The sequence below is a fragment of the Zeugodacus cucurbitae genome, chromosome 5, assembly GCF_028554725.1.
Source record: "Zeugodacus cucurbitae isolate PBARC_wt_2022May chromosome 5, idZeuCucr1.2, whole genome shotgun sequence".
Taxonomy (NCBI): Eukaryota; Metazoa; Arthropoda; class Insecta; order Diptera; family Tephritidae; genus Zeugodacus; species Zeugodacus cucurbitae.
Genome location: NC_071670.1, coordinates 20,385,948 through 20,401,365, shown reverse-complemented (window position 1 = coordinate 20,401,365; position 15,418 = coordinate 20,385,948). Strand labels below are relative to the sequence as shown.

Below are 15,418 nucleotides of genomic sequence, written 5' to 3'. Positions count from 1 at the left end.
CTGTTTTGAAGAAATCTAAGAAAATCTCAAAATTTATTATCCAGTTGTTATATATTTATCTAATACTATTATCTTTCAATCAAATATTTAGTATTTTTTTACTAGACTTGGCAGTGTTAATTTAGGGAATGTGTATAGAACCTATGAAATAAATCCTCAGACTCCTGAAAATTGTTGGTTCAGACATGCATAAATGTATGTCTAAATATTATGGTTCCGCTTCAAGGAGAAGGAATATTGAGATCAGTAAAATGGCATAGTGGTGATAGATTACATAACCTTTTACTGGGAGATTTACAAAAAAAAAACAATGGAGGAACTAGTTTTTCAGATATATTCCTAATTTCTTTTATTTCTTTCTAATAAAAACAGAACAAATAACAAAGTACAATGAAAACTTTTTATTTAAAATTAGGTTTACACAGTAGATATGTACGTTAAATTTATGATAACTGGACTTTATTTAACACCTGCAAAGCTAATTTTCGCAATAAAAGTGTCTACACATTTGTTCAACCGTGGCAGACAAATTAATCTTCTTATAACTGCATTTCTCAAAATCCCGTAACCAATCTCCAATCCTTAAAACTGGGTCGTTTTGGCAATCGACTGTTTTGGTTTTTCTTCAACCTCTCAATACCCAGATTTAATAAAAAAACGCAAATAAATTATAGCCTCTATATACATAACCGTATATGTATTTAAACCAAACAGTAGTGATGGTTTTTATATTAAAAATATAATTGAATCGAACAATTTATTTGAATTTCTTTAAATTAAAATGTCAATAAAAAAAATCGAAAAAACATATAAAAATTAAATATTGTCTACCCCTTGCATTGGTAAAAATCTGCTACTATTAAAAACTTTTTGAACAAACTTCTGGATAAATTTCGAAAAAAAAACATTATTGTTTTGTCTTCCGCATATCAACTTTTATTTAATTGTAAGTACGGGTGCGTCTAAATTATTTCGACGAGGAGTTTTTATGTATATAGTTTAACTTTTATGAAACATTTTAAATATTTCCATGATGTAAGTTGAATTACGTATTTGTGAACGTCTTAGAATACCTCGATTTTTTCCGTTGAATTCAATGATTATGTCTGTTATCGTTTGTATCTTCTCTTTTAATAATAATACTACTTTTTCAAAGCGTTTCGAAGGCAAATCCTAATAAATTTAAACATAATTTTTGAAATCTGTCTAGCCTGAGTTCCATGACACCGCAAAACAATACAAATTCTGATTCGAACATCAAACCAATAATATCGGAATTCATGACATCGACCAGAATTTTTTATTGGTTTGAATACTGATTCCGGTAACTATCAGATTCCACAACAACCCTGAAAATCTATCCTAATATTATAAAGCTGAAGAGTTTGTTTGAACGCGCTAATCTCCGGAACTACTGGTTCGAATTGAATAATTCTTTTTGTGTTGGATAGTCCATTTATCGAGGAAGGCTATAGGCATAGCCTTCATATAGCATCACGCTGTGACCAATAGGACCAACAGTGGTAAATGTGTAAAAAATGGGGGAAATTATTTATCCTTTCCGTTCCTTGCGCTGCGAAAGCGGTTCAAGATACACAAAAGTTATGTATGAAAGAATTATTTCTCTTTTAATGATCTAAAAAAAGATTATCAATCTATATCCAAATAAATATGTTGTTGGTTAAGATTATTTAATTCTGAATAAAATTGTCTTTGACGACACTCGTACTCTGCGCTGCGCTGGCCGGCGGGCGAGAAGCGGTGTTTGCGGGCGCGCCGGAGGGGGTGCAGCTCTACGAGATACCATGCCGCGCGGCTCACTCGCGCGGTCGGCTCCGTACTGAACGGTCGAACGCAGCGCTAATTTGTTTTTGCGATATATTATCATCGTAATAATACTTTTTAAAAATATTTTCATTTTGTAGTTGTTTTCTATATATATATATATATATATATATATATATATCTATATCTACTATATTTTTTGTTTTAGTATATTACTTTGTTTCTAATTAGACAAAGATAAGTCTTGATGTTCGTTATCTGGTACCTTGATAAAGTTATAGTCCGAACACAACAATGTATTAAAATTTTTTTAAGCTGAAGTAAAGGTGTTGATTTTAGTATTTGTAAATTGGTCGAGTAGTTTCTGAGATATGGTTTATGACCTGGGGGTCTTATTATGTGATCATTATGTTTCCGGGTTCGCTGATTTCCGAATCCGAAGTCCATTTAACCCCATCAGATCAGGATCTTGACATAACCTAAAAAAAATAAAACTTCATCATGTTCGCTTAAAATTGGCTACTCGGGGCGTTTCGGGATCACGGACTACAAATCCGGCGTCGGTTTTCAAATTCGCAATGGCGGACGCTATTCTTTAAAATTTATCGAATTCGCTCGAAACTCGTTATTCGGAGGGTTTCGCGGTCGCTGATTATGAATTTGACGTTAATTTTTAAAAATTTAAAATGGCGGGCAAAAATCCACGAGATTAAAGCGAATCCAATGAATTTTTACGTTAAGAAATAAAATGGAAAATTAAAAGTTAGCATGAGGGATCTCACTTTGTTTGATTTAGTAAATTTTGGTCAATTCGAAACTACATGTAAATCTAGTTTTTACATTATAGATATAGACTTTATTCCCTCGGCTACTTTAGATGGTCAAGAATCATCATCTGTTCGACGAAAAACCTTAAATATGTTGGATTACAGAAGGCATATCGTTTATTCGATTCTCTCGCTTCCTAGTGGTATTGTAGCTAACACATGAATATTTCACTAAAATGTGAAAATTTACATTTGTGAAATTAGTTACCGAAAAGTTTATTCGAACTACTTTGCGGAAGTTAATTTTGAAATTCAAAAATAAAAACAAAAATAAATGCTAAATCCAGTTTTTTTGTAAGAAAACATTAAAATTACATTTTCAGCAACATAAAAATAAAGCAAAAGAAAATTTCATAAACATGATGTAAATTTGAAATTTATAATTAGCACATATTTAGAATCGTATACAGTCTTGCTACCCCTTTAACTTAATTTATTTTTTTTTATTTTATCCAAAAACAGTATTGCAACAATATTGCAACAACATAAACTACAGCAGCTTGTCATTTATAAATGAAAGAGAAATCCTTGATATTTATTAAATATTTAAACTATATTCTCTAACGTTAAAGATGAAAAAATGTGTTTAATCGTGTATAGAGTTTATAATTTTATTTTTTATCTAACTCTTTAGGAACAGTACTGTCATTTAGCTAAGCTCGAATTTCCTAACAAAAATTGGTAACGGAAAAGGAAACGAAATTACACATACTAGGAATTTATAATGTTATATATAATATAATTTGTGGTTGGTTATGTTTTGTTTATAAAATTTTCGTATGTATGTAGGTATCTGCTCATTTTATTCAACAATTCGTTTAACTTTGTTATGAAGGGAGAAAGTTTGCGTGATAAACTTTGCAGAGCTGATACGAAGATTTGTGTTACTTAAACCATTTTTTTAATTATTTGAGCATATGAAATCTAAAATAATGCGTCGTAATATTTAGAAAAGCTTTCAGTATTATAAAATCTAAACGGGAATTGGTGGCGATGAAAACATTGATATACCCCGACAAAGCTATCATGTGACCATAAGCTTATACCACCATATGAGCTTTTACTCTAAGTCTTGTTGTACATTATTCAACCCCGGACAGTGTCAAGTTGTAAACATGCGCATTCGGTAACAAATTCAATTCCCGTATTGCAATTGTCCTACAACAGACTTATCCACATTTTCCAACCAGCAGTGTTAATCTAAAAAAATGAAAAATATAGAATTAAATCGTTATAACACATACAGATTACGATAGCATAATTATGAAACTCAACGTGCTTGTAAAAAACCCGAATATTCACTAATAAAGGAGCGTTTGTCGATTTTCGGTATTTGTTCAGTGCGAAAAAAGATTGCAAGCTATATATTTAGGAGGAAAAATCAATTAAGTTATTTGCAAATACTTCATTAACTTTAACCTTGTGCAAACTGAAGTTAAGTTTTCAGGCGGATTCGGCAAATAATTTGAAATTTCACTACACCGTTATCTAATAATCAAAATCGTTGTGAAAAAGTGTTTAGTTTCTCCAATATGTTGCGAAACGTAAGTGTTTAGTGTTAAGAATTCAAAAAGCAGGTATGTATATACCTAATTACAGCTTAATTTTCTGGTAGGACTCCAAAAGCATTAACTATATAACTTAAAATTAACAGTAGGACATAAATGTTAATTTCTTGTGAGTAATTATTTGAATGCAGGTATGCTAGTAGTTCGTAAAGATATTTTTAAATCATATATTGGCTTATATTCCAAGCAGATGAGACATCTTCTTGGGTTATGCCTATAAAATCTATAAAAGATCAATACGTTCAAACGAATGTGTGTAATATAATAATATGTTGTGCATTATGCACATTTCTGGAAATCTTTTTGCACCTTTTCGCAAGAGCAGAAGCAGGTCGTGCATAGCAATGTAATAAAGCTTTGTGCTACTTATACCAAAAATGTTCGAAATTTATAGTTATGTACAGCTATGTGTGTGTTTGTGTATGTATATAGACATATAGGAAAATGTATGTACATATGTGTATAACAAATATCCTTACAATATCTGTCTCTATCTTCTTATCATCTTACACTTGTGCACTGATATCGAATTGCTGCTGCAGATTCTAGTATTTATTCAGCATACATAGCAATTCAAAACACAATAAATATTCCTTATTTTTATGTAAGCTCTGTGTTAATTCCCGCCAAATCGTATATACTAACATACACTAATTTATACAGAAAACCACGTAATACTCCAGTAATGAAATGATATCGATATACATACAGGGATTTATATGTAAAATGTGGAGAAAACGTTATTGGCACCTTCTTACTAAATTTTTGCTTTTTGCAGAACATTCACACGCACACTTGTAAAATTATATTTAACCTGTTGTTCAGTTATCAATAATTCTCAGTTAATAAATGAACCTTTCGAACTCCCCTTCTTTTCTTAAATTTTAAAGAATTTACGATAATCCAAGCAGCGACAATATCCAGCAGTATTCAATTTGTCTTAATAGAAATGAAACTAATATCAAATACCCTTGACTAAATTTTTGAAAAATATTCGCTTTAATTTTGAAAGATGAATAACATAGTGGAAGCGTTATGTAATTGGGTGTGGATAGTGTTTAAATTATAATAACGATGTTTAAAGCATTGAAAATATAGAAAAATTGGTTTACATTGTAAAGATAATTAATTTCATAGTTCCAGTAAAAGAGTTACATTGTAAAATATACGCCTTTATTACGATTACAATTCAACTTAATTTCAGTTGAAGTTTTGAAATACTAAATTATACATTACAACTCAATTTGCAGCAAAAAATGGTAGTTGAAGTATTTCAACTTTTTTGTAGTGTTATCGGTTACATCGCTATGCCAGTGCGGTAATCGTCAATATTAAAAATTGACAAATGATGTCTAACATGCGAAAATGATGGCACAATGTAATGCGGTATAACCTGGAAAATTATTTTCGAGAAAAATATTATTAATGGATATTGTATATCGTCTAACCTCATTGTTTATTAAAATTTATGTATCGTTTAATTTTATATCGAATCAAACATGTTCGGTTGGCAACATCAGTGAAATTTAAACTAAAATCAAACTGTTGTAATTCGTAATACCAGAAAAGAGTTTAATTGTTCTGAAGTTAGATACATTTGTCCCCATGAACACTTCGGGTGTCGGAAAAACCACTAATACAAGCAAACTAATGAATTATTGTTGAATATTAGGAAATGTTTTATTTTGAATATTAGGAATATTCTTTTCAAATGAAATTGAAACAAATACACATACAGTAATTTTCCGAAATAACGAACACATTTATTGTCAGGTCTGTCCGTTACATCGAATTTTTCGTTAATTCGAGTACTCACTTAGAGGTATGTTTTTCAATAAAAATGAGTTAAATATCCGTAAATTGCAGTTTAATAACGAAACAATTCAAATCCAATGAGTCATTCCAAAATGGAGTAATTCTGACACTTACACTTTGTTGCTGATCAATAATTTTAAGCTTTTTTAACATTTAATTTAATTTTTCAATTAGCACATTTCTTTTGAATTTTTTCAAGTTTTATTTTTAATTCTGGTTCGAAGTTATTTGAATTTTTTCTCTTTATTCATATGTCTACTTCATGTTGTTCGCTAAACCGAGTACTTACAACTCATCGATGTTCCGTTATTTCGGAAAACTACTGTATTATAGAACTCTTATCTGGAGAACCTGAACAATAAAAATGTGTTCTTGTTGTAGAATACTGTTTATTGTTTTTTTTTGGAAGAATAAAATATGTAACATTAAATCTACATTTTCTTTTTTCAGAACTCGAAATTCAAACGGGTCGTTAAAGTTTCGAAGTAAAATTGTACTTACACGAAAATGAAAAAATTCACATTCAAGGGAGTCCTTGATGGTTTTCGACAAAGCGTGCAACCACAGGTTTACCGACAAGAACAGGAGATACCGGAACATTTAAAGGCGGAACATTTTTCGCTTAAGAGGGTAATTACAGTTCTTTTGTAAGCATATTGTAAAGCCTTGGTGTGCAATTCAAAGAAACATTGGATGAAGTGTTGTAGCTGGCGTTTGTTTTATTTGGTAGCTGTGATTAAAACTATCATAAGACACACGCGGCTATTACATTTTTTTATTGTCAACAGAATTCCAGATTGCCTGCATGTGAAAGTAAACCACTATAAAAACAAAAAAACATGTACATATAACAATATTTTAACACAAATAATATTTTAAATATAGACGTGTATGAACAGATAAGAAAATTTGAGAAAACTACATAAACTGCTTTTCGCAAAATAAATATACAAATTTGGATCAGATTAGATGTAAATTTTATGGATATAAGTATATAACTCAATATTTTTGCTCTTGCGAGGTTCAAACTACCTCACAATATCAATTCGCATTTGTATGACAAGTGTAATTCTGAGTTAAGTTTCAAGATTCACGCTATTTGCCTATATTGGCTTTGAGGTAGACGAAATTCAATATTCAATGGAAGCGATACTTATACTTATTTAAAGTTTACAAAATTATCAATTACAAACTGTATGATCCTATAATTTCGTATAAGTTACTCTATTTAAAACCACTTACCACCTTACATTATATATAACTCCTTTAGTCAGATGACAACTTAATAATCAAATGAATTGATTTCAGACTTTTCGGCACGGATTTCCCTACTCCCCAACTGCGTTCGCCTTTGACCCCGTGCAGAGACTTCTGGCGATTGGTGATAAATCTGGATTCATCAGAATGTATGTGGTTTTGAATAAAAAAATTCATTTTTGCTAATTACTAACTCAAATTAGACTTGGGCGTCCAGGCGTAGATGCTCATGCGAAACACGAAGGCGAATCGGATTGTGCAGTAATTTTTGTTGAATTTCTGATCAATGAGGGTGCACTTGTAACGGTGACAGCGGATGACACATTACATTTGTGGAGTATACGACAGAAAACACCGCAAGTAGTTCAAAGTCTCAAATTTCAAAGAGAGAGGTTCGATATATAAAATTATGAAGAAGTAAACGGTATTGATATAATATTTTTCTTGTAAATATTTGAAGGGTAACATGTCTTCACCTACCTGTTGGAAGCAAATGGCTATATGTTGGCACAGAAAGGGGCAATATTCATGTGGTACATGTGGAAACATTCAGCCTTAGTGGCTATATAATAAACTGGAACAAGGCTATTGAAGTGTAAGTCTCTTTCAACTGTATATTCATGTTTTTTAAATTGATTCAAAATCAAAATAATTGCATATAAATATTAATTAAGTAAATGTAAAGGGCTGTCTAATGAACTTTTTGATTAATTCAAATTCCAATTTTCCGAAATATTTATTCGCACGGGTTTAAACAAACATTTTAAAAGTTATACGTTTTTATACATTTATAAACACTCTCCCATACATATGTATGTACTTTGCCCTTTCTTGCGTGGGTTCATTTTAAAAAAGTGAAAAGAGGAAAATTCGAACATGAAATTATATTTTATTTGCAATGAGCTACCACTTGATTACGACCTATAGTCTTTGGTGTCCGTTGTCTTTCTCTCTGAATATGAAGGCTTTGGGAATGCTCAGAGTTTGACGCCCTAGTGCGAGCTTGTATATTTCTAATATTTTGTTCTTCAAGTCGCTGCATACGCTCCGTACTCGACTCTCAAGGGCGTACTTGGGAGGTTTTGAAATTTTGTTCAGCAAGCAGCTACGAGCGCTCGTTACTCGATTCTCTGGCATGCGATTGCGATGCGAAGAGATTGACTTGAAAGACGATTTTCAGATTCAGATTAAGATTCTCCATCACGGAGTCTTATCTCTAAATTTTAAATTTAAGATTCAATTAATACTTGAATCGCATTATACATATTTATCTAAAATATTACTAACTTAGCAATAAATAACATTTAATACTACAATAGCATTGAACAAACATACTAAATAATTTATAATCACAATAATAATGAAAAATATATTATTTAATATTTATTTAAGTGCTGTACATCAGACTTTAAAATTTTTATGAACGTATAACGCTCGCAGCGAATAACTGTCTTCTTCACCGTTTCAAGGGTTGCCTGTTCATCTACCTCTTTCAAATTATTTAGCAGCCATTTCCATAATTTATTTCGCGAATTTTTGTTTTTATATGCATCGCTTTTGGCATGCCACAATGATGGTTCATTTCGCAAGCAATTGATAAAATCAAAGTGTATTCAACAAAGTGAACTAAGTATATGATATTTCACTTTTTTTACCCGAATTTGACATGTTTGTTGCCATTTAACCCTTACAATTATTAAATAATTCAAAGTAAACAAATTTCAAGCCAATAAAAATATTTTTCAAATGAATAAAAGAAAATACAGAATACTTTTTGCTTGTGCAAAACAACTCATGTAAGCAATTTCATTATCACAAATCTGTAAATTATAATTGAACAATTAAGCCAATAAGCAAATTCAAACACTTGCTATCATCGTATTTAAACTAAAATATCCTTTGCGGTTGTAGTACAAATGTTGGAGTTCAAACAACTCATGTAAGCAATTTATTAATGTTTTGTGCTTCAACTGACAAATTGCAAAAAATTGTATCAATGTATATTATGTTGTTCAAGATAAAAAAGACGGGTTAGTGTTAACAAATACAGTATAATCTCGAAAAGTAAATTCTCAGAAAGTTAATAATCGCCGAAAAGTTAATCACCTTTAAGATTACACATGCACCTCTAATAAGTAAATTTTTTAATTTACTTTTCAGAGAGTGTGATAAAAAATTCGAAACGAAGCAAGCAGCGTTTTTTTACGATGTTGCAAAAACACTTACTCTCTTGTTTATCGCGTCTTTTTAGTAAATAAACTCTCCTACTTGATCCACTGGTTTAAAAATTAAAACGATGCAAATCAGGTGTCAGACTTTTTGAATTGTCGTACAAAAATGGTCAGAAAATATATGGCTAAAGAAAAAAAACGAAAGAATATTCAAGATTTTTTCTCTTCATAGTAAATACATATGTATGTATGTAAATGTAAATATGTTTTTCATGTAAATCCATATGTTTTATTGAAGCAAATAAATGAATGAATTTTTTAAGTTTAAAAATACATTTAATATTATAAAAACAGATAATTTATGTATATATTTGGAAAAGTAAATTATTCGAAAAAGTAAATTACCCAAAATACCAATCGATTTACTTTTCGAGAGTATACTGTACATAAATTGTTTACTATTTTATTGTCAAACAAAGGTATGTCAAATACTTAGTTCACTTTGTTGAATACACTTTGGATACAATCTAACAATTTTTTTTTGACATTTTAGGCATGTTTTCACTGTCATAATATTTTTCACAATTAATCCACTGTCGAATATGTTCACCCAAACCCAGCAAATATAAGCAGCCCATGAATGTATTCAAATTTTGTGTTCCAACGTTTTGTTCGAGAAAATTCAAAAATTTCTATCTTGCCTCTGTTTGTGCAAACAAATTTGACAATGGACGGCAGTGTTCGCGTATGAAAAATTTTATTAGAATAAAAACGCTGGTATGTTTACTCGTTTCCACACATGTTGTTCGCTAGAAGTGTTCGTACTCGTTGGTGGGCAAATGTATTTCTAGTTCGAAAACAGTTCGTCGAACAAATTCGATGGATAGGCTGCTTAATATTTAAACATGAAGCAAATACCCCTATTGCGAGTGTCGTCTGGCAGTAGATAATCGACTACTGAGCGATTATCGACTACAAGTTCTATTGCGAGTGTCGATCAGTCGCTCAACCAACATTTGTCGACAAGTATTTTTCAGTCGTTAAAAATTACGTTTAAATATATTAAAAGGAAAAAGAAAGACGAGAAAAGAAAGAATAAACTTAGGGTTTTGCTTATAATACGGCAAATAGTAGTATTATTATATGAATATTTTAGTTTTATATTATTACTAGCAGATCGCTCCGGTTTCTCACGGGTTTAAACAAAGATTTCAAAAGTTATAGGTTTTTACACACTTATACACAGTCTCCCAAACATATGAATGTACATTCCCGTTTCTTGCGTGGGTTCATTTTATAAAAGTAAAATGAGAAAAATTCGAACATGAAATTATATTTTATTTGCAGTGAGCTGAAACTTGATTACAACCTCTAGTCTTTGGTGTCCGTTGTCTTTCTTTCGGATTATGAAGGCGTTGGGAACACTCAGAGTTCGACGCCCTAGTGCGAGCTTGTATACATATTTCTAATATTTTGTTCTTCAAGCCGCTGCTCACGCTCCGTACTCGTCTCTCAAGCGCGTACGTTGGAGGTTTTGAAATTTTGTTCAGCAATCAGCTGCGCGCGCTTGTATTCGACTCTCTGGCACGCGATTGCGATGCGAAGAGATTGACTTGCAAGCCGATTTTCAGTTTCAGATTAAGATTCTCCATCAAGGAGTCTTTTCGATACCCTCACCTGGGAACTATTTCCAGAAAGTTGAGATTCTAGCAATAAATATAGCCTATGTTACTCGGGGTGAATGTAGCTATTCAATGGTGAAAAATCGAAAATTTTGAAATCGGTACAGTAGTTTGTGAATTTATTCATTACATACATACATACAAATCTTTCCTCTTTATAATAGTAGTATAGATTAAAATTAATTGTATTATTATGTATCTTTTATGGTTAATTAAGCATTTGGTCAGATTAGATTTACTTTGAATTTATAATAAAAAGTCAGATTTAAAAATCGGCTGTTTATATTTAAACATTTTTAGGGTTCGAACTAGTCATCCTGGTGCTGTAATTGCGTTATGTGATAATCCCATAGATGCAAACAAGGTGTGTATATGGAAATTTGTAGAAATTAAAGCAATTATTTATAATATTACTTACAGCTGCTTATTGCTTTTGAATGTGGTCTTCTTGTGCTGTGGGACTTAAAAAGTAAATGTGCGGAACTTCGTTGGCAAGCTGCCGAACCTGTCAAATCGGTAGCTTGGCACTATGAAGGCAAATACTTTGTTTCCTCTCATACGGATGGCTCCATATGTACATGGCCAACCAAACTTATAGTAAAACCTCAATCGGTTATTTGCCCTCATGGTAAGTAAAATTATTATATTATTATTATAAATTATTAGTCAAAATCAATTGAATAATATCAGCCCCATATGTGTTATGGAAATCATTAAATTTTTGTACATTTTAAGTCTGGACTTTGCAAACAATTGTTGAACACACTTTGGTTAAAACAATAATTAGATGTTTTAACCAAAGTGTATTCAACAAAGTGAACTAAGTATATGACATTTAATTTATCTTTACCCGAATTTGTTATGTATGTTGTCATTGATTTAACCCTTATACATTTATTCAAAAATTCAAATTTTGTAAATAAATTTCAAACCAAAAAAAATATTTTGTAAATGAATAAAAGAAAATGCCGAATACTTTCTGGTTGTGCAAAACAACTCATGGAAACAATTTAGCACTGTTTTGTGCTCCAACTGACAAATTGCAACGATTTTTATAAATATATATTATAGCGTTCAAGATAAAAAACAGGTTAATGTAAACAAATACATGAATTCTTTACTATTTTATTTTCAAACAAGGGTATGTCAAATACTTAGTTCACTTTGTTGAATACCCTTTGGTTTTAACCATTACAATATTTACTACTACTGGTGTCATAACTTTCATATCTCATACTTTCATTCGTAGTTTTTGCTTCCATTTCGAAAGTGCCAAATAAATCAAAGAAAAAATTAAATTTAAAAAATCAACAAAAACAGTTTTTTATGGAAAGTCAAAATTCAATTGACAGTTACGGTTATGATCATGTTGTTATGTTAACGCACCTCTAAATTGTAAAAAATTGGTTCGATCAGCTGTGGTTATGGTTATGGCACCTAATTTTTTTAACCTTTAGGATCAGTTCTTATACATTTCTCATACATATATTGCTAAATTTTGTATTTTCTCATTTGCACAGCTAAAGTCTCTAAGGAAGGCACAATAGAAAAATGTAAACCTATTTATAAAGTCGATTTAAAAACTTCTCAAATGGGGTGAGTGATTTTAAATTAAAAATTTGAATACAAGTAATATGCATACATACATATAATAAATTTCATTTTCTGTATTTCAGGGATACATTTACAATATTTTCTGGTGGAATGCCCACTGAGAAAAGTTCCAAATCAAATTGTATAACTGTTATGGTGGGGAAATCAACAACTGTCTTGGAAATGGAGCATGCTGTCATTGACTTTATTATTCTTTGTGAAAATCCTTGGTTATGTGGTAAGTAATATTGTTCTGTGTCACGCAATATTTTTTTCTGTGTCTTATTTAAAAGCTAAAAGTAAGAAAATTAGTAGAATGAAACAGTAGTTTTCCTAGCCTAACACAGGATTAAAATAGTAACTTCTATGAGTTTTAATTACACTGTCCAACAAATGAAGACTTTTTGAATGGAACAGAATAGCGACCCTATAATTCTGAAAGGGTATGTTGAGTAGATCATTTCTGTAGAACAAACTTATGGTCCAGCACGTCTGAGTTTTTTTTTACAGTGGGTCAAAGTTTTAATTTTTTGGTCGAAGGGAGCATTCTACTATATGAAAAAAATGTTGTAAGTTAATGTCTGAGAGAATTCTTATGGTCAAAGTTGTATTGTGGAATTGTATGAGAATTGTTTTTGTGGAAGATCTTAACCCTCTAACTGGTTTCTTTATGGGAAAATCAAAAAATATCCTTTAAAAAAGGACATTTAAGGATTGAAATATTCTACGAAAATGTTCGGCGGAAAATTTCAGTGGGGGTCACCAAAGACACCATTGTTGTAAATAAAGCTCTTTACGATTAATTGGCAAAATTACACGCCAACATATACAAAGTAGGTGAAAACGTCGTCAGTTCGGCCGGGCCAAACACTGAGTTCTCGCGTCTTCGGGTGTGATAAAATTAAGCATAATTGACTTACTAAGCAGTACATATCGGGTGTGATTTTTACTAAAATTAATATAAAAAAAGAACAATTAAAGCTTAAATAAGCATGGCGGATTCTGTTTGCAAATTAAGAGATTGGTTTTGTTTTATTTGTGGACATTTTACGAACAAACAAAACGCCAATACAGAAATAACAGCGGCGGTTGAAAACATATCAGATATAAGTTACTTGCCTCCTGGTGGTTTAAACATATTTCCTAATTTGATTGACTAAGCTTATTTTGAAGATCTTGTAAGAGATTTAGGACTAACAAAAGAGGAAGCTGAAATATTATGTTCCAGATTGAAAAACAGGAATTTGATAAAAGCCGATGTAAAAGTTACATCGCCAAGAAAAAGACACGCCGATTTGGAAAGTTATTTTAAAAAATCAGAAGAACTTGTATACTGTTGCAGTATTGAAGAGGTTCTAAAATATCTAAAGCTTCCACTGGACTCTTCCGCTTGGCGACTATTTATAGATAGTTCAAAACACAGCTTAAAAGCAGTTTTACTGCACAATGGAAATCAGCATCCATCAATACCGGTTGCGTATTCCACAAAAAAGGAGGAAACATACGCAAATATTACAAATCTCTAAAATAAAATTGAATACTATAAATATAAATGGAAAGTATGCGCAGATTTCAAAATGATTGCAATATTGACTGGAATGCAAACAGGATACACAAAATATATGTGCTTTCTTTGTAAATGGGATTCACGTGCTACCAGCAGCCATTATCATATTAAATATTTCGAAGACCGTAAAGAAAATATTATTGGTGACTTAAATGTAATCCATGAATATCTTGTCCCAAAAGATAAGGTCATACTTCCACCGCTGCATATTAAGTTGAGCGTGGTGAAAAATTTGATTAAAAGCTTAAATACACAAGGATATGCTTTCAAACGCATTCAAACAATTTTCCCCAGATTATCTGCAGCAAAATTAAAAGAAGGTAAAATACGGTTTTAAGAAATAATTTATTTCATTTAATGTAAACTACCTTTTCTAGGAATGCTCGTTGGACCCGATATAAAAAAATTATTACAAGATAAAGAATTTTATGGTCATCTGTCTGATATGCAAAAGACAGCATTTGACTTTATGCAGCTGGTTATATCAGAATTCCTTGCAAACTCAAAAGCACAAAACTATGCAGAAAATATTGAAAGCATGCTAATCTGTTTTAACAATATTGGCGTTAAGATGTCACTAAAGCTGCATTTTCTGCACTCTCATCTCAATTTATTTAAAGAAAAACTTGGAGCGGTATCAGATGAACACGGTGAAAGGTTTCATCAGGATATAAAGGTATTGGAAGAAAGATTCAAAGGGAAATCCCTAACTATAATGCTTGCTGAATACGTATGGGGCTTTCACGTCAAGCTAAATACAGGAAAGCATATTAAGTTTAATCTTTAATCCATTATCCTACTACTTCTTCTTCTTGACTGGCGTAGACACCGTTTACGCGGTTATAGCCGAGTCCAAAACAGCGCGCCACGCATCTCTCCTTCTGGCAGTTTGGCGCCAATTGGTTATTCCAAGCGAAGCCAGGTCCCTCTCCACCTGGTCCTTCCATCGGAGTGGAGGTCTCCCTCTTCCTCTGCTTCCACCAGCGGGTACTGCATCGAATACTTTCAGAGCTGGAGCACCTTCATCCATTCGAACAACATGTCCTAGCCAGCGTAGCCGCTGTTTTTTTTATTCGCTGGACTATGTCTATGTCGTCGAATAACACATACAGCTCATCGTTCCATCGTCTGCGGTATTCGCCGTTGCCAATTC

The 15,418-nt window shown here is 31.6% G+C and overlaps 1 protein-coding gene across 5 annotated transcripts in view; it reads left to right on the top strand.

Annotated features, from left to right (window-relative positions):
• The window catches only part of LOC105215010 (syntaxin-binding protein 5), a 55,377-nt gene that overhangs the window by 4,595 nt on the left and 35,364 nt on the right, over positions 1-15,418 (top strand). For 4 of the 5 annotated variants that reach the window (XM_054232630.1, XM_054232628.1, XM_054232631.1 and 1 more), the window contains exons 2-9: positions 6,446-6,625; positions 7,304-7,401; positions 7,456-7,644; positions 7,713-7,847; positions 11,406-11,469; positions 11,526-11,733; positions 12,626-12,701; positions 12,782-12,936. In XM_054232630.1, the coding sequence (XP_054088605.1) occupies positions 6,503-6,625; positions 7,304-7,401; positions 7,456-7,644; positions 7,713-7,847; positions 11,406-11,469; positions 11,526-11,733; positions 12,626-12,701; positions 12,782-12,936 (1,048 nt within the window). In that variant the 5' untranslated portion in view covers positions 6,446-6,502. Of the gene's footprint in view, positions 1-3,808; positions 4,157-6,445; positions 6,626-7,303; positions 7,402-7,455; positions 7,645-7,712; positions 7,848-11,405; positions 11,470-11,525; positions 11,734-12,625; positions 12,702-12,781; positions 12,937-15,418 lie in introns of those variants that run through there. The other variant, XM_054232629.1, reaches the window with a different exon arrangement.